We start from the raw sequence: 20206 nt of genomic DNA on the forward strand, positions 1-20206 counted from the left end.
TGCGGATAATGGTATATTTTCTAAAACTAAAAAAGTCTTGTCGACCAAGTCAGGAAAGCTGCAGTGTGTTCTCCTTGGTCAAAAAAGCTAGACAACTGTTACTTACTGTTGATTTACAAATTCAGAATTCTCGATGCGGCGTATGATTTTCTTTCTGCAATATCCACATTTGTCAAAGTTGTCAGAATCCATACTTAGTTATCTTCAGTAACAAACACATTTTGGCACTCACTATCGTGAAGGACAGGGGAAACAAGTGAATGAAGTATTGCCATGCATTAGAAAGTCCCCTGGAAGGCATTTAATTTTCTCTACTGCAGTATAATATAATTAACTGATATCTGTCAATGATGTATAACAATATTGTACCATATATACAATATGTTATAACAAAACACTTTGATTAACATTTGCATATATAAAACCTACAATTGTTTTCGTATGGAATTTTTGGCCGATTATAAAAAATGTTGTCATATAAGTTATTTATAGTAACAACAAAGGGAAATTAGTTCTAAAAAATCTATATAATATAAGTCCATAAGAAACTCTTTACCAGGTATAGTTAGGTCAAAATACACCTAAGAATTGGATGTAACATGCATGTTGTACCACGGTAAAGTGGTCTCGATTTTCCCCTACGGCCAGTAATAAAAAATTACAATATAATCTTTTTATAGTAAAAGAAAGGCACGTAATTCTAAAAACAAAGGTGCCCCATGGTGGTGATTATTTGTACCAAGTTACATCAAAATATCTCAATGCATGAAAAAGAAATGCTCCGAAAAGAAGTCATTCTTGAATTTGACATTTGACCTCTAAGAGTGACCTTGACCTTAGACCTAGGGACCTGATTCTTGCGTATGACAATCCGTCTCATGGTGGTGGACATTTTTGCCAAGTAATATTAAAATCCCTTTAAGGATTGTTGAGTTATAGACTGGATAGGAAAAAAGCCATTTTGGTCATGACTTCCAAGTGTGACCTTCACGTTGCAGCTAAAGACCCGAGTTTTGCGCATGTCATGTTGTCTTATCCAGGGGAATATTTGTGCAAACTGTTATTTAAATCCTATTTTGCATGACAAAGTTATAGACAGGACAGGAAAAAAATTCTATCGACCTTTGATCTCAAAGGGTGACTTTGACCTTTAAGATAGGGTTCTGGGTGTTGCGCATGACACGTCGCCTTATTATGGGGAACAACGTATGCCAAGTAATATTGAAATCCCTTGATGGATGATAGAGTTCTGGACCAGACAGTAAAAACCCTTTTGACAGTTGACCTCCAATTGTGACCTTGACCTTTGAGCTAGAGGTCCGGGTTTTGCGCTTGACACGTTGTCTCACAATGAGGAACATTTCTGCTAAGTAACATTCAAATCCCTTGATGGATGGCAGAGTTACGGACCGGACAGGAAAAAAGCCAAGTTGACATTTGACCTCCAAGTGTGACATTGACCTTTGAGCCAGGGGTCCAAGATTTACGCATAGCACGTTGTCTCATCATAGAAAATATTTATGCCGAGTGATATTAAAATCCCTTAATGAATGACAGAGTTATGGACCGGACACGAAACAGACCCTGTTCATGCCATTTTAATATTTGACTGCCATGTGTGACCTTGACCTTTGAGCTAAGGATCTGAAAATTGTGCATGACACATTGTCTTATTATGACGTACATTTGTGTCAAGTAATATTAAAATCCCTTCATGGATGACAGAGTTATGGGCTGGACAAGAAGATAAGCCCTGTTGACATTTGACCTCCAATTGTGACATTGACCTTTGAGCTAGGGTCCGGGTTTTTGCGCATGACACGTCATTTCACAATGGAGAACATTTGTGCCAAGTAATATTCAAATACCTTCATTGATGTCAGAGTTATGGACCGGACACGAGATTGCTGATGGACGGACAGACAGACGGACGGAATGACGGAATGACGAAAAAGCGCATTCGTATAGTTCCAGAAACTAGTTTTCAACCAGTAGAGGATTAATAAAGACATTCTATATTTTTATTGGGAGTGTTTATTGTACTATTGTGAACTTTTTACCTGCGAAAGATAAGGCATATTTGATAACGCCTTAAAGTCATTCAGACAAGTCAGCATGAAAAAACAAGTGGTGTACATGATGTTTCATATTTCAATTATTTTTGTGTCAAATATACTGACTGACGCAACTGAAAGTACCCCTGTGGATATAATTTCGGAAATAATGCTTTTGAAGGACCAAATCCAGAAGCGGGACAACTTTTACGGAGAGAAATTGGCCGAGATGAAGGACAGACTTCAAAAAGCTGAAGAAAACTCTAAGTCTGTTGAAAAACATTTCAAGAAGAAGTTGATCGAAGCTGAAAACAGGTTTTATAAAGCTGAAGAAAGGCGAAATTCTGCAGAGAAATTCTTTGAAAAGAAGATATCTGAACTGGAAAAGAAATTATACGAAACTACTGAACGTGGACATAAAGCTAATGACATGATCGATGATGGAAAACTACCTGAAATCATCGACACTTTATACGCAGCTGAAGAAAACATTCATGAGAAAGAAATTGCTGAACGCGAAGTTAACTCAGGAATGGAACCTACGACGAAACAAGCTAAAGACAATCACACTGAAGCAGACGTTGCAGAATTCCTTACTGCAGGTCGTGTGTCACACAAAATGCCCATGGCTCACGGTAAAATAAATGGTAATACTTTTATAGTCTATTCATTTAAGGAAGAACAGTTTTTTTAAATGACGATATGTCCTATCCTATATAGTTTGTGTATTTTGTAGAACGAAATTATTAGTAGTCCATCTCAAAAGTAGCGGAACTCTGTTAGTCGTTAATCAAAATGTACTAGTACAATTTATTTTTGAAACAAAAACGCAACAAAGTCAAAAAAAAAGGCATACTCGATTTGAAAGTGTCTAGTCATTAGAGATAAGGAAATGTGTACAACCTCTCATGCAAGCTAGTTCAGTTGTTAAACAGTCACATTGAATATTTAATTCTGAAAAAAAGTGCATTGAAGTTGCAATACTGATGACGTTCTATAATTAAGTATTACAGTCTGTTTAAAGTATCAGACTGTACTGTATAAAAGAGTTAACCGCCATTTTAATAATTTCATTATTGTTGCTAAATACTAAACACTTCTGCGTCTCAAAACAAGCTGATCGTTTTCTTTCTGAAATTTCGACAATATGGAAAAAGAACATTATCGGATGTTACAGCGTTTTCAATGAATCACGTAACTGGCTAGAATGTAAACAGTTGATTAGCATTTTTGATCAGTATACATGTATATAATTATTCAATGTTGAAAAAAAAAACTTAGAGTACATGTATTACAGTTAAAATATACTCGACAAAAAAAGTTCTGCAACGAAACATGTTTTATGTTGTAACTTCTTTATTACTAAACGTACGGACAAAATTCATATATCAAATAAAAGTACATGTCAACGTGATCAAATTATGGAATGCAGAATGAAAATCGAATCATAACTTTTGAATATTTATTGTTCAAAGTCAACTAGGGTACCCTGTCAAACGTTGCAAAATCGCATTGCTTTGACCAATACCGTTTATCTCATATAATGTTTCATTAAAGCGCTAGAGGAGTCGTCTCCTTGAATGTTTTGCCGTATACATGTTTTGCTCGCTTGGGTCCGAATGCATTTTTTCAGGACGACAATGCCAGACCACATCGTTCCAGAATCGTTGATAATTTTCTGAACCAACATTGAGTTCAGCGGATGCAGCGGCCATCAATAACACCAGATTTGGCATGCATTGAACACTTATGGAATATCTTTGGCGGACTGTAAATAAACGAATTACAAAACAGACAATACTTGACGACCTGCCCAACATTCTGTAACAGGCGTGGGCTCTCATTTCACAACAGAAAATCCGCCGGCTTGTGTTTTCAATAAGGAGTCGTCTGCTTGAATGCAATGCGCAAAATGGTAGATACACGCACTATTGAAATTCACTCAGCAATTTTGCAACTTTTGATCAGGTACCCTATGTGACTTTGAACATGAAATTTGTCGAAACCGGTATTTCAATTTTCATTCTGTTTTCAGTATTTTGTTAAGATTGAATTGTACTTTTATTTGATATATGAATTGTTATTGTATGTTAAGCAGTAATAAGTTACAGCATAAAACATGTTTTGCTGCAGAACATTTTTTGTCGAGTATATTATTACTGTCTCTGTTATAGGAAAGAGATTGCTTACAGCTCCCGGAAGCCATCGAGTTGCATTTTCATCTCACCTATCCGCCAAGGCGACGGAACTTGGCAAAGAACATCCTATACCGTTCGATCAAGTCCTACTCAATGAAGGCCAAGCGTTCGACACTGTGTTACATGCTTTCATATGTCCGGTAGATGGAATATACATGTTTCAATCGTCTTTGCTCTGTGATTACGGGGCCCATATAGAAACTGAAATTGTCAAGGACGGTTCTGTATTGGCTCGCATATATGCAGCTGGTGACAATGGCTTGCCGCATGGATGGGACCAAGGTTTCAACTCTGCGACTGTTCAGTGCAACAAGGGTGAAAGGGTATGGGTTAGAGTCCGTTTACATAATGGAAATACTGTATATCCTGAACAATTTTCGACATTTTCCGGCTTCCTGATATGGGAAATCTAAACAGAGACAACAGTAGAAACAGAAATGCAATTTTGCCATCATAACACTTTCTTAAAATGGTTTTGTTTATTTAGTACGTATAAATATATCAGAGTTTAGAATTCAGTTTGATTTAAACTTTTTGAAAAAAATATATATAAAAAGTGGGAAGCCAATGCTGCATGTTCGGTAGCTTGCATTTCCACAACCGTCCATGAACAGGCTCAGTCAATCCGAGCCTGCAACATTTTTGTTTATGTCGTATTGGGCGACCTGTAGTTTTCCACTTTTTTATTTGATTGAGCCCGTTCATGGAGTGGAAATGCACTTCTATTCACGTCAATTCCTTCTAGCCCCAGGTTGAGCAGAACACAACATATACACATGTTAAGAAGTACCGAAATACAATTTAGAGACATCCTAAAGTGTATTCATACGGCAAGGTACGTGGAACCTTCAATGATACACCGAGTGCAATTCCATGTCAAACCTATGATAAAGATCACTTCCGAATAAAGCATCTGCTATAAAACCTATATAATGTCCAATAGTTTGTCTTTCCGTTTAACCTTTTTCTTTCAAAGTGACTTTTTCTATTAGACTTTCTTTAAAGGTATGTTTTACTGTGTGCTTTAAAGGGAAAGGAATGTCTGACAACAAGTTAATTTAATATGAAAACCCACCACAAGCCCTTCATAACACTGAAAGAATTTTCAAAATTGGACCGTAATTGAAAAGATATGAGACTTTGAAATTTAAGAAAATGGCTGATCATGGAGGCATCCATTTTAGTATGTTTATGACGTCATTTACACACTGCTGAATTCCTTATTTAGCAAATTACCTTTTAAATTGATTAATTTTAAATGTTTCTAGAGTGTAAGATTTCAAACACTGTACTTTTTTCATTAAAGTTGGGAAAATTAGAGAAATTAGAGAGTTTGAGATTTCAACCTTCGCCTTCCCCTTCAACGTCTCTTGCGAAGTTAAGGTACTTCCGCCATCTTGAATTTAGAGTGACCTTCATTTGAGGTGTGAAAATATAGTGAACCAAAGCTTTCAAATGCAGCTGTTCCGTAGCATAAAAACAGCTCAGTTTGCAAGACCTGAACTAAAAGTAGCTGTATAAAAAGTGATACTAAAATTTGGAAATAAACAAAGCAGATATTTTACCTGTATTTTTCCAAATTTTTGGTTAGATTTATAAATCCTTTCAAAATACTTTATTAAAAATTCATGAATGGCAAAAGTTAGTTCAAAGTTTCAATTAGTGCATAGGAGAATTGTCTTACTAAATAGAACTAAACTTATTACAAAATCTGTTTTCAAATCTGACCACTTCATGTATTAAAACGAAAATACATTTGTACATATTGCTATTTTCAACATAGTATTACATAAAAGTAGTGCAATGTGCGCACAATGATTTTTCTATGTATGGTGTACCGAACTGCCTAAAATTGTAAGAAAAGTCTCCGACTTAATGCCACCAAGATTTGCAATCTGACTAAAGTACATATCCTATTACGCTACGCATAGGATCTGAAAACGACCTATTCATTGCCTCGTTCTGACGGCTCTTTCTCTAGCCAATCAGAGCCTAGCTTACAACATCTTGCAAATCTACATGTAGCATTGACTTTTGATATTTACAATTCTTATGTCGTAATGTATCAGATAGCCGGTTAGCTCAGTCGGTAGGCCACTTGCTTTGTAAGCGAGGGGTCCCGGGTTCGAGTCCTGGAATAACCGCTTATTTTTCTTATCCTTTGACAATCGAATAAGTCGTCTGATTGGATAACATAAAAATAGCAATAATGGAAATCCAAAATATACAGAAGACGAATGTGAATAGGCCGTTCTCAGATCTTCGTTTAGAAGATCAAGTACTTTAGTCAGATTGCCAAGATTTGGCAATGATCAAAAATTCGTTTAAAGGATTGTGCAAGTATAAGAAAGGTTTAATTTATTACAGTGGAATTTATGTACTTACACGCTGCTTATCTCAAGGAAAATTTGGAGCAAATGGAATTTTCGAAATTTCCTGCGGTAACTACCGAAATTACTTAACGTAACTTTCTCACACATACGTGATTTTATATTTATTAATTATAAAAACAATCGAAATATTTGCTATATCACGGTATATGCAAATATTTTAGACAATCTTGAAACATTGGGCCACAGTATTTCCGCATACTGGTCCGGGACAAGTTCGGTGTGTATATAGAGATTCCTTATTAAATGTTTCATGCGTCGTAAACTAACCAGTTTTGATCTATCGACTTTTTATACACTATGAGAATTTATGCAGCATGTTTTTAAAAACGCAGTGAGAATAAATCGCAGACAAAAATGTACAGCCAAATATGTAATGAGGTAATACAATTTGTATACAATTGTAGATAACTACAAAACAAACAAAATGCTATCAGTTGAACTTTTCAGGCGAAAACCTGATGATTAAAATCAGAAATATCTCAAAAGTTACTGTTCTTCGTTAAACAATAATAGCAGCGGTCCAGTATTAAGACTGTCTACGAAACCAAGGATAACGAGTATAAACATAAGGTACACCTGAAAATAATAGACTTGCTATTTGCCGAGTGCACACTTGTTTTCTATAGTCGTTAATATAAAGTAGACTTTGAAATATGCGCACACATGCATAATCTCATAAGCACTTCTTTAATAATGTATGAACCGCCTCGGTAGCTTAGTGGTATCTAGCGTCCGCTTCGAGAGCGGGAGGTCGTGGGTTCGATCCCCGGCCGCGTCATACTAAAGACGTAAAAAATGGTACTAGTAGCTTCCTCGCTTGGCGCTCAGCATTAAGAGGATAGTGCTAGGACTGGTCAGTCTGGTGTCTGTATAATGGGACTAGGTGGGGTATCATGCCACGTGTCTACGGCGTGATATTCCAGTGAGGCAGCACTATAAAGTTGGGCATTGTGCTCACTGCTACAAGTAGACACCGTCGTTTATATGACTAAAAATTGTTGAAAAAGACGTTAAACACACACACACACACACACACACACACACACACACACACACTTTAATGTATGTTCTCTGAAATTAACAAATAACAGGCTCAACTGAGACGCCATACTTTAAAGTAAATTCAGTTTATTCACCACGAGGTTCAAAATGCACGGGAGTCTCGTGATAGTACATGCCTTTAATTTCACATGGTTTAAGTGTAAACAAATAGTTAAATTTGCTTCGTTTTATTTCTCACGGAAAAGATCGGACGGTTTTTTATATTGGAATAATTTTAGAACATATATGCATTTAAAATTGAAAGTTGGTCGTTTTCTACAGGATGTAAAACTGAAACAAGTAAGCACTTTTACTTTTTCAGCAATGTCCCTCAGGTGAACTTTGACACTGTTTACAAAGAGAAACCAGTTTTGTGTCATCCTGAAATGCGTTGTTCGGCTGAAACTTATAGTTCCCGGAAAAGTTCTAAAATGGTTTCTTTTGGGGATTTTTGTTTTATTTATGTATTCAACACAATGTGCAATATTTCCAGTTTTTGAAAATGATTGAAATTGAACTTTATTTTAGAAAAGGTTCCGATCTTTCAATAATATTTTGCCAGCGGATGCTTACACATTTTAAGTGAAACGCCTTTCTTGTCCAAAGGTGGTGTGTAAAGCGAAAAACTATCATTACACATTGCGTTTATTCTTTAAATGTAAAGGATCGGTAACAGATTAAGGAGATCGGGCAGTGCTAAACTATACTAAATGGATATCTCTAACCATGAATAAGGAGGCATATATATTTCAGTAAGGAAATCTGAGGTAAAAGAACAATCATATATTTAATTCCTTGAAATAAATATGGCGGCGAAATATTTTAGAAAAACTGTGCACGTGTTTTGCGCATTAGAATGTTTAACATTTTCTTGAAAAAGTAACGCTCGTGTGCACTATTTTGGCATTTCTTTGATTTGAAAATAAATATTTTATAGCAATTTAGGTTGCATACGATACCGAAATTTTGCACCAAAAATGTTCACCCATTTTCTTCCAAAGCAATGTGGAGATAGGGTTCAGCGTAGCTTTCATGCTTGCAAGTTAACCTACAGATATATCTTTTCAACTTTTATCATATATTTTTTGTGTCCTTGCATTTCGAAAGCTGTTTCGAGGATTCTGATTTTTCACATGAATTTCTAATTTCAATTTGCGGAAGTACCTTAAGGTATAGGTCCATGTTTCGGAGAAGAAAGTTTGAACGTCATCAAATCATAGAAAGAAAGCATTGTTTTACCTGAAAATTAAACAGCGTATAAAACATTTATATTAATCTATAAAACCAATGTCAATTTACTGATATATGTATTGAATTCCAGATAGGGACTGCATGAAGGGGCCACACTTCTGGACAGTTCAGCAAGTTTAAAAACTCACCATTTTTTAAAAGCTGTTACACGTCTTCGTTTTGATGCATTTGCAAAATCGTGCGAGTGTTTAAACTTTACATAATTAGGTAAAACATCGTTTCTGATGATTGTTTACATTTATTTCTTTACAAATGACATTCTTATTTAAAGGGGGACAACTTCTTCAGAATATTTTAAGTATCCAACTCCGTGTGACAGAACAATAAAACATGTATTGGACAGATAAGTTGTGTGTCAAGATGCTGTTCATTCGTTCAAAAAATCTGTTGTTTTGTGATATACTGCTAAACCTTAACGTATGAAGTTGAAGTTCGATTAAAATTCCTTGAGATTTCAAACATTAGAATGAACCTTACTTCTTTTAATCCGCCCATTCAATTTATCCGTAATTATGATCGTTTTTTTCGTGCATTTTGATACCAATTGTCCGAAAGGGCAGGAATTTTACAAGAGGTTTTAAAAATGAAAAGAATGAAAATTAAATGAAAAAAAAAAACATTTCAATTAATATAATCATCGCATGGGTATTAGAGCGATTACCTAAAAAACCAAAAAAAAAAAAAAAAAAAAACAACAACAACAACAAAAAAAAACACGATAAAACAAATGTGAACAATGTAAAAACTCGTTAGTGTTGCTCCAAACATTTAGGTTTTATATAAAATTATGTCAGTATAGTCAGTATACAATGCACGATTGTAAATCATACACGAGAGGAAATAAAAATGATTATTACATACCTAAAATTATTTTCCATTCAATTTGGGTTTCAATGGACCGCGATCGTGCAATATTTTTCCATATCACGACGTTGAACTCTTTCATATCGGACTAGTCCCAATCCGTGACTCTAGTTACATCCCCTGACGGTCCGTCCATTGCGAATTTCGTTTTTTTTTAGATTTTTGTTGCTATTGTGTATTTGTTTAATTTGTAATTTATGCAACATTTTGTTTACTTTTACACTTTGATAGGGTAGGGGTAGGGCAGGGTCACACCGAGTTTCAAGACTGACTTTCTTTGTAAAATGTAAGAATCAAAGGGGGAATTAACCCACAATGTCTCTCTGCCAGGCTCTGGTTCCGTGCATTTAAATCAAAGCACTCAGAGCACTGACGGGGCGGTGCATTTCAGCTGTTTTTGTAACATTCTTAGATGAAAGTCAAATATTGAGACAGGAACCTGTGGTTTGTACAAGAGACTTCGTCTGAGTGAGAATGACATTCATGCCAAATATAAGATAGATTGCATGATAAAATGTGAAACACCACATTTTATCAATTATATTCAACGAGTTTTATAAATTCAATGTGGATAGTCACAAATGTAAGATGAATTCTTTTTATCACATGTTAGCCTTCCTTGTCGGAACACCAAATATTCGACTTTATTTTATGTTTTCCAGTGAATTATAGAGTTTTCTCAGTGATATAAAAGTGATAATCCACAGTTTTGAAACAGTAGATTATCATTTTTATTTTTCACTGTTTTTTGCGGAACTAGTTCCGATCCTCCGTCGCGATTGAAGTCAAATAATACACCGAGCGTTATGAATACCGGGGACCATAATGACGTCGTTAAAATGACGTCATTTGTGTTATGCTTTCTGTTGTTCCCGCGATTTTCAACATTTTATAAATTACGCAACAAAAGAGTTTTACACATGAAATAAAAAGAAAATTTGTTTTTGTCAGTGAAATATCGATTTTATTTCACTCGTGAGCACCAAAAAAGTAATTTTCACTCGTGGCTATGCCACTTGTGAAAATATCAGTTTTTGATGCTCACTTGTGAATAAAATTGATATTTCACTGAAACAAACAAATATCCTCTATTTCTCCTGCTATATAAACAAGTCAATTTGACCGACGTCGCCTATACTATGAATGACGTCAATGTCAAAGCTTTATTACAATATGGTAGTATCGTTTTTATTTAATGGCTGTATTACACTCCTGCAACGTCAAACATGTAATAAATAGAGAATATTAGCTTACTGTCATATAAATTTAAATTTATTAAGAGAGTCAGAGAAAATATAAACAAGAGGGCCATGAAGGCCCTGTATCGCTCACCTGACCTATTGACCTAAAGATCATCAAGATTAACATTCTGACCAAGTTTCATTAAGATATGTTCATAAATGTGGTCTCTAAAGCGTAAACTAGCTTTTCCTTTGATTTGACCCGGTGACCCAGTGTTTGACCCGACATGACCCAAGTTCGAACTTGACCTAAAGATCATCAAGATTAACATTCTGGCCAAGTTTCATGAAGATAAAATCATAAATGTGGCCTCAACAAGCTTTTCCTTTGATTTGACCTAGTGACCTAGTTTTTTACCCCCACCTGACCCAAATTTGCACTTGACATAAAGATCATTAAAATTAATATTCTGACCAAGTTTCATTAAGATATCATTATACACGTGACCTCTACAGTGTAAATTAACTTTTCCTTTGATTTGACCTGGTGACCTAGTTTTTTTTATTCTAGATGACCTAGATTCAAACTGGACCTTACGATCATTAAGATCAACATTCTGACCAAGTTTCATGAAGATATAGTCATAGATGTGGCCTCTACAGTGTTAACAAGCTTTTCCTTTAATTTGAACTGGTGACCTAGTTTTTGACCCAATATAACCCAATATCAAACTCGTCAAAGACTTTATTGAGGGTAACATACTGGCCAAGTTTCATTAAGATTGGGCTCAAATTGTGACCTCTGGAGTGTAAACAAGCTTTTCCTTTAATTTGAACTGGTGATCTAGATTTTGACCCCAGATGACCCATGTCAAACTCTTTCAAGATTTTATTGAGGGTTCCATTCTGACCAAGTTTCATTAAGATTGGGCCAAAAATTTGACCTCTAGAGTGTTTACAAGCTTTTCCTTTGATTTGACCTGGTGACCTAGTTTTAGAGCTAAGATGACCCAATCTAAAACTCATCAAAAATTTTATTAAGGGTAACATTCTGACTAAGTTTCATTGAGATTGGCTCAAAATTGTGACCTCTAGAAAGCTTACAGTCAAATTGTTGACAACAACGACCAACGACTGCCACAGGGCGATCACAAAAGCTCACCTTTGAGCACTTTGTGCTCAGGTGAGCTAAAAATGAGGCTCAAAAATCATTTTTACTACATTCAATTTGATGCGAGTCTGCCTTGCATATAATTCTGGATATCATAACTAAACTAGAGCTATCACTAAAGGTGATGAATGTATCCCCTGCATGCACTGACACAGTACATTGCAATTTGACGCACACAAGATTGCATAATTATCTGGACTGTATGTATATAGACTGTATGTATACAGTATAGTAACAAAAAACAAAGTCCCATAACTATGCAGAATATTTATCTAAAAGAATGTAACATGCACCATGCAGAACTAGGGTTGGTACTGATCACTGGTGTGAAGTTTCATTAAATTGTGTGCAAGTGTTTGGTAGATTAGGCACGCACAAGATTGCATATGCAGACTGTATATACATAGTATGTTAACAAGAAACAAAGTCCCATAACTCTGCAATTTTTGTCGCTGAAAGAACCTAACATGCCCCATGCACAACTACTGTTGTTACTGATCACTTGTGTGAAGTTTCATTAAATTGTGTCAAGGGGGTGAGGAGAGATGGTGCGCACAAGATTGTGTCTATGTATATAGTATAGTAACAAAAAAACAAAGTCCCATAACTCTGCAATTTTTTTTCTGAAAGAACCTAACATGCCCCATGCACAACTACTGTTGTTACTGATCACTTGTGTGAAGTTTCATTAAATTGTGTCAAGGGGATGAGGAGAGATGATGCGCACAAGATTGTGTCTATGTATATTGTATAGTAACAAAAAAAACAAAGTCCCATAACTCTGCAAATTTTTTTTTCTAAAAGAACCTAACATGCCCCATGCACAACTACTGTTGGTACTGATCACTTGTGTGAAGTTTCATTAAATTGTGTCAAGGGGATGAGGAGAGATGGTGTGCACAAGATTGTGCCTATGTATATAGTATTATTAGTAACAAAAAAAAAACAAAGTCCCACAACTCTGCATTTTTTTTCTAAAAAAACCTAACATGCCCATGCACAACTACTGTTGGTACTGATCACTTGTGTGAAGTTTCATTAAATTCTGTCAAGGGGATAAGGAGAGATGGTGCGCACAAGATTGCGTCTACGGACAGACAGACAGACAGACAACCTGAAACCAGTATACCCCCCCCCCCCCTTTACAACTTTGTTGTTGGGGGGGGGGGGGGGGGGGGGTACAATAAGATCTTTTACATACTGGCAGCGATCATTTAGTTATGGAATTGTCCTCTTAAATTCAACTGAGCCCGCCCGTTTAGCTCAGTAGGTAGAGCATCGGTCTACGGATCGCGGGGTCGTGAGTTCGATCCTCGGGCGGGGCGTATGTTCTCCGTGACTATTTGATAAACGACATTGAGTCTGAAATCATTAGTCCTCCACCTCTGATTCATGTGGGAAAGTTGGCAGTTACTTGCGGAGAACAGGTTTGTACTGGTACACTGGTTAGGTTAACTGCCCGCCGTTATATGACTGAAATACTGTTGAAAAACGACGTTAAACCAAAAACAAACAAATAAATAAATTCAACTGTTTAAGATCAGCACATAAAATGCCAGTTCACTGTTAGAATATTGCAAAAAAGTAATGTCTACATTTAATTGTAATATTATTCAAATGTTTTGTCAAAAGAATTTTGATACTAAACCTACAATTATAACGATTTTATGCTGAAAATTGCATTATTTCCTAGGGCTTTTCACCAGCAAATTGGGAAGAGGCCTAGGCCTTTAAAATTGGGAAATTTCTGCGCGATATCTGTCCAGATTGGGAAAAAATGCCATTTATATGGAAAGATGTTGTTAGTGTAAAAAAGTTAAACAGTAATAAATATTTTAGACTCAAATTTAATTTTTACTGTTATAGATTAGACTTTACAGCATTTTATTTTTCAGACTTCCAAGTTTCACAAATCTAATCACAGGCCGTATTTTTGGTGTTATTATTACTGGTACCCTCGAATTTACACAGAACATAACGGATTAGGCTGGTAATGCGCTACACGCAGTACTTTGCGATATAGTAAGACAAAAAATCGGTACCCGACATTCACTTCCCCAATAAAACTAAAATGTAAACAAAATTAAACCTTTGGTTGGTTTCATTTTGGGAAATGTTATCTTGCATTTTGAGAAGTTTCTCTGCCATTTTTTTTGAAAATCCTTGATTATAAAATAGAATAGGCTTAGTTAAAAATAGACATCAACAACACCAAATACACAATTTTAAATGTGTTCATGGAAAATATTGGTTTATTTATTAATTGCCTAAGATTTAATAGGCGAGATCGTGTTTGTATACAAATCCGTTGTATATTCTATTTATAGAACTGATAAGAAAAGATCGGATGGACAGATGCCAAGCGTCCATGTTTTTGGTTAACAGTGATGTTTTTCTAAAGGCTTATAATTTCTAAAATCACAAATGATATCAATAATTTTTGATCAATGGAAAGGATATAAAATAAGCATGTATTGATATCATATTTTAATTGATTAATTTGGAAATAAAATGGATTAATTATGAACGCTTAAAATTAATAACGCTTACCGTGTTTTTTCCTTTAAAAGATTTGAGGGACATCTAATCGGGCTTTTTTTAAATACAATTCGTGTCAATTTCCAAAACATTTATGGGATCTTTTTCAATAAAGATTATTGATAGTAAACCGGAAAAACTTGAATATCGTATGGCATTATCGTTAAACATTTGTTGATGAATTATTGCAGTATAATCCTTGAATGAACAAAATTATTAAAAATTAAAAATTCTAATCCCATACACAAACAATGTAAAATTATTTTTTTGCCCACCACCAGATAAACAGGTGTTGATGCGTGACGTCAGGGTGATCTAGCCTATTTGAAAAGGAAAAACTTAACTACAAACAACAGTTGATTTCTTTCTTAATTAAGATTTAATTCGACATGGAAAAGGTTGGGAAACCAAAAATCGGTCATGTGGTTTACGGAATATCTAAGTTATTATCGATTCCGAAAATGGCAAATCGACGGGAAAACAGTTAATTGGAGTGGAATTTGTTGCACAAACATTTTGTTTTTCAGTGTACACTAATAGAATGTGGTCCAATTGATGGGATACCAATTTGTAAAAATGTGCGTTTTGTAATATTATTTAACCGAATGCGACTGGAGTCGTACACCTGTTGACTTTCAAAGAACAACTGGCTTTGACGATGGAATTTTATGCTCGTTAATGATCATCATCAAAGATTCGACTACCTTGCATAGAAATCTGAAGATTAATACGTCAAAACGTTATCTATCTATTTATACTGCATTACCCCTCTTTACAAGTACTATGTGCAGCTGCGTGAATGTGTCACTTTATGTACCAGCCACTTTATGTACCAGCACTTTATGTACCACTTTGGACACCTTATGTACCACATATATAATATATAGTGGATGATCATTTTTGTATTAATTTGATGAAAACGTTACATTTTATGTTACTTGAAATGTTTTTACTGAATTTAAAGTTAATTTTCATTACTAATAAGGTAAAAGTTAACAACATTCTATGGACTTGAGCTGATAAATCAACGTTGTTTTCACAGGTAATTATCACATATTTACAATGCTACACTATGAGGTACAATTACTATATAATATATAGGTGGTACATTAAGTGTCAAAGTGGTACATAAAGTGTCTGGTACATAAAGTGTCGCACCCCAGCTGCGTGCCTATACAAGAAATTTAAAAGTAGAATGGACAGTAGAATACACAAATAGCTGAACAGCTGAATTATTGAATAGAGCCTTTGAAATAAATCAAAAATATTATAAAATAAGAGCTGAAAAACAAACGCAAACCGTGTTTAGCTTTGTGCCCGACCCCTCTGTTCTGCTTAACATGCTTGAATAATTTTGATTTGCTGCCATGCAAAAGTGTGAATTCAGTTGTATACCGAATTAACCATCTTCGCCAAGCAAACGAATGGCGTGACTTATACACACGCCATAACGCCGCTTGACAGAACAAATAGGCAGCCCGTATCCTCGATGATTTTATTCAATAACACTCCATTCCAGATGCAAATCTTCCTAGATTGAATTGCAGAAAGCTAAAATCCTGAACAAATGCTAACAAGAGTCACTTTCCGCTTCCTCAAGCGTTTCCGTTATAAAAACTTTTATGTAGTAATTGCAAATACGGTATGCATACACTAAACATTTGTAACATGGTCTCACGAACCTAATAAAAGTCCAGTTTATAATAATAATCGCATAGATATGTCTTTTTTGTAGTTATTCTAAAGAACAAGATGGCGTCGTTTTAAGAAAAAATTTAAAAAAAGTAGTCCGCCAAGCTTACAAGTCACTGACCTGTATATATTTTTAGAAAATTCTGATTAAAACCAAGTGGGGTTTTCCCACATGACGTCAAAGTGTAAAATTAGTCTGGCCTACCTGCCCCTTCACTGTCGTACTAAAAAACATAGTACGACGGGAACCAGACTAGTCTAAAATAGCCGTAATATAGGTCATATTCATGCGCTTTGTTGTAGGTGCTCTTATTTATGAGAGGATGTAGAAAGTGGATGCGCTTTGCCGTTTTGCACTAAGAAGTGACGGGTTTTCATTTTCCCGTCTTAATTCCATTGGAGGCGGAGCTTACGCACCGCCCCAAAAATGGAGTTATCCCATACGGCTAACAGGAAAAGTCTCTCATCATGATATCATAAATCTGAAATTGTCTGATACTTCAAAAGAATTTTCCGTCTTACTAGTACCATTTTATGTTTATAATTAAAACGCAATTGTCATATTAAGTGTCCGACAGAAACAGATTGATTTTATTTGGATGTGAAAATAAAATGTTCCACCAAATGATAATCGTGCGTAATTATTTATTTTTCAAGTAAAATGACTTTCATGCCATGTGCCTCCATCCAGATTTCAGTCTTTGATGTGGATAGAGTAGATGTAAAAAGAATGAAGTTTCGACTTTCGTGATATCTCATCTTCGGACGTTAAAAACTTCACTTCATACGACAAAAAGGCCCATCTGGTATAATCAATACCGCCAGGGGACACAAATATGCCGTAGAAGTTAAAGTTTGAACAAAATCTCAAAGTTTCTCAAATCAGTTGATAACTTTATACTTCCAGGTTCAATTCAATGTGTTTAGTTAAAAATCATTAGCCATACAAAACTTCATTATTCTTATACCTATTGATAGTGTTTCGCATCAAATTTAGTCTAATTATATATATGGATAATCAAATAACTTAATAAGCAGAAATCCTGAAACTAAGCTTTTTATTTCGCATAGTAATAAAGCGAAGTCTTAGGCTTACGTGATATTACATGGAAAACTTTAGTAGCAACGTGTGATTTAAATAAAATACACGCATATCGGTGACGTTTTACCCAAAATATATATGAGAGACGTTGAAGCGGAAGGCGAAGTTTGAAATCTCAAACTCTCTTATATCTCACAGAAATAAGTGAAACAGTCCATATAGAGAATTTAATAATTTCGCCATTTTGTTTTATGTTGCCCAGGAAACAAAATGGTCTCCAATTTCATCAAATATTGAAAGGTTTATAACTTTCTCATTTATATGCCAATTTTGAAAATTCTTTTACTTAAAACGATTTAAGAAATCGTAACAGACGGACTTAACCTAAAAGCAACGTTGCCTTTCCCTTTAATACAAATCAATAGACCACTCAAAAACAGATTATGCATTATGTCTTTAAGGCATCTTTTTTGGGGGGAAATATAAACATGCTCAATCAATAGGGGCAAAAATATTTCCAGTCATAAGCAACATGTCCGATCAATTATTTTAGAAGAAAACACAAAGAAATGAGATAACAGCTTTATTTGGGTTCTATCTTTCTCCAATTATGTGTAAATACTTGAACACTATTATATTAGAAGCTAAATAGCATATCTGGAAAAGCAAAAATGCACCAAAATAACATATACACGGTAATTCAAATAGACAGTTAGGGCAAAATAAACTTGTAGATCACTACTGGAGAGCTGCTTGTAGACCTTCCCCCTTAAATCACAGCAAGTTACAGAACAGTGTAAATAAAAGTTATCTCCTCAAGTTGAACCCCTTACACACGTAATGTTACCAAAAGGTCCGGTATTTGTAATATAAAAATGATCTACATAAAAAGAGCCTAACTAAACATGTGCGCATGCACTTAGTGCTTTTCAGAAGGCAGAGCAACAAGAGAAACACGTCGAAACAGGCTGGAAAACAACTAGTGAAGTAGCTCAGTCTCAGTGGGCTTTTGGAACTGCATTTCATGGAGTGTTGCACCTATCCCGTCAGACACAATTAAATAGTCTAAACCATCTCTCCTTTGTCTATCTTGGTTGTGCATTCGGCGCCCCAAGCATTAGCTGGGAATGTAGATCACTCAAATAACTCTAACAAAATTTGTAAAAAAGATCCTTTGGAAGCAAAGAATGCAACCAAACAGAATAAAAGCAGACGACTTGGTTTGACTGAGTCTGTTCATGAGAGGTAATGAAATGTGCAACACCTCTCACGCCCTCTAGCACCGGCTGCGCCCTCGTGAAATTATTACTCCGACGTATTACCACCCATCGTGCATAAATAGTGTTAAAGCACTCTTTTGCTATAAATTATTTCTTTAATGAAGTTAGCAAAAATTGAAAACAAGCTTCATAAATTTGGCGAAAAATCTTACGCTGTTGGATAAGAGTTGGCCGACGCTGGGAACAGAGTTTAAGAAATTGAAGAAAGCAAATGTCTATAGAAAAAATCATTTAAAATCAAGATAGCGGAAAAAGAAAGTACATGAAACCACTGAAATTGAACATAAAGCTAATTGAATGATCAAATGATGAAAAGCGAAGTATCTACACTTTCTACACTCTCAGAAATATATATCTGTAAACAAGTAATAAACATCCATTTTAAAACTTTGATAATAAGTAAAAGGTAAGGGCAGATTGCTCGGAAGCTCAGAGCACCCCAAATACAGTTATGCATCGCAAAAAAGGCCTGCAACAAAAAGGAAGTGTAGTGGAAAGATATAATAGACGGGTTGCAAGAAGTCTCCTTGGGAAAAAGTCATTACCTGGAAATAACCTCTTCAGTTAGTTTACCAGTAAAATGGTTTATGCCTACAATGTATGTGCAGTAAAGTACTTGTATGACAGGCCATAAACACCATATCTATGTCAATTATTTCAACGTACATTTTGCTACATGTAAATACAAGGTGTCTGGAAGTGTGCACTAACTACCTGCATGCATGTAACATGTATATATTGGCATCTAATAAAGTTTAAATGGAAGGCAGTAGTTTAACAGTCTCCTTAAATTGAAATCCTTTCTAATGGCACATTTTTACATGATCTATTATGGACCTAGAGATAAACGGGGTTTTCAAAGCAATTTTTGTGTCAGGAAACTGTACGTGAAAAAAAAAGCCGTTTAGTAAAGATTTCTCAACAAACCTAGGAAAGTCGAGTAACTGGCAATTGCTTAATGCGGGATAATATTAAACACTGACTGTCAAATGATATTGACTGTCAAATTGAAATTGTCGTAATGAAAATACTAATAGTAAACTACGAAAGATGGAACAATAAGTGCCAAATGTTTATTGTGGAGTGCTTATTCAAAGAAAGAGCTGAAGATAATGACGTGGATGAATATATTTGGCTCTTTTTACGTAACTTGAACGCCTTTTAAACTGTTTTAGTTCCATGTTCACATGACCTGTATCAAATGATACTGTTTCGTTTTTCGTTTTGGTTTTAACGCCGTTTTTCAACAGTATTTCAGTCATGTAACGGCGGGCAGTTAACCTAACCAGTGTTCCTGGATTCTGTACCAATACAAACCTGTTCTCCGCAAGTAACTGCCAACTTCCCCACATGAATTATCAGAGGTGGAGGACTAATGATTTCAGACACAATGTCGTTTATCAAATAGTCACGGAGAACATACGCCCCGCCCGAGGATCGAACTCGCGACCCCGCGATCCGTAGACCAACGCTCTTACCTACTGAGCTAAGCGGGCGGGCT

At 35.4% G+C, this 20206-nt stretch overlaps 1 protein-coding gene across 1 annotated transcript; it reads left to right on the forward strand.

Moving 5' to 3' along the window:
• Positions 1–2115: 2115 nt before the first annotated feature.
• Positions 2116–4665, forward strand: LOC128549925 (uncharacterized). Its single transcript, XM_053527709.1, has 2 exons — positions 2116–2701; positions 4229–4665. The coding sequence occupies exons 1-2, from the start codon at positions 2116–2118 to the stop codon at positions 4663–4665; spliced, it is 1023 nt and encodes a 340-aa protein (XP_053383684.1).
• Positions 4666–20206: the final 15541 nt, after the last annotated feature.

This window comes from Mercenaria mercenaria, chromosome 17 (assembly GCF_021730395.1).
Source record: "Mercenaria mercenaria strain notata chromosome 17, MADL_Memer_1, whole genome shotgun sequence".
Classification (NCBI taxonomy): Eukaryota; Metazoa; Mollusca; class Bivalvia; order Venerida; family Veneridae; genus Mercenaria; species Mercenaria mercenaria.

Bases quoted from the DNA above. Each gene is read 5' to 3' on its own strand.
- LOC128549925 (XM_053527709.1), top strand. From the start codon at position 2,116: ATGAAAAAACAAGTGGTGTACATGATGTTTCATATTTCAATTATTTTT. The intron at 2,702-4,228 runs GTAATACTTTTA...TCTCTGTTATAG, and splicing joins GGCTCACGGTAAAATAAATG to GAAAGAGATTGCTTACAGCT.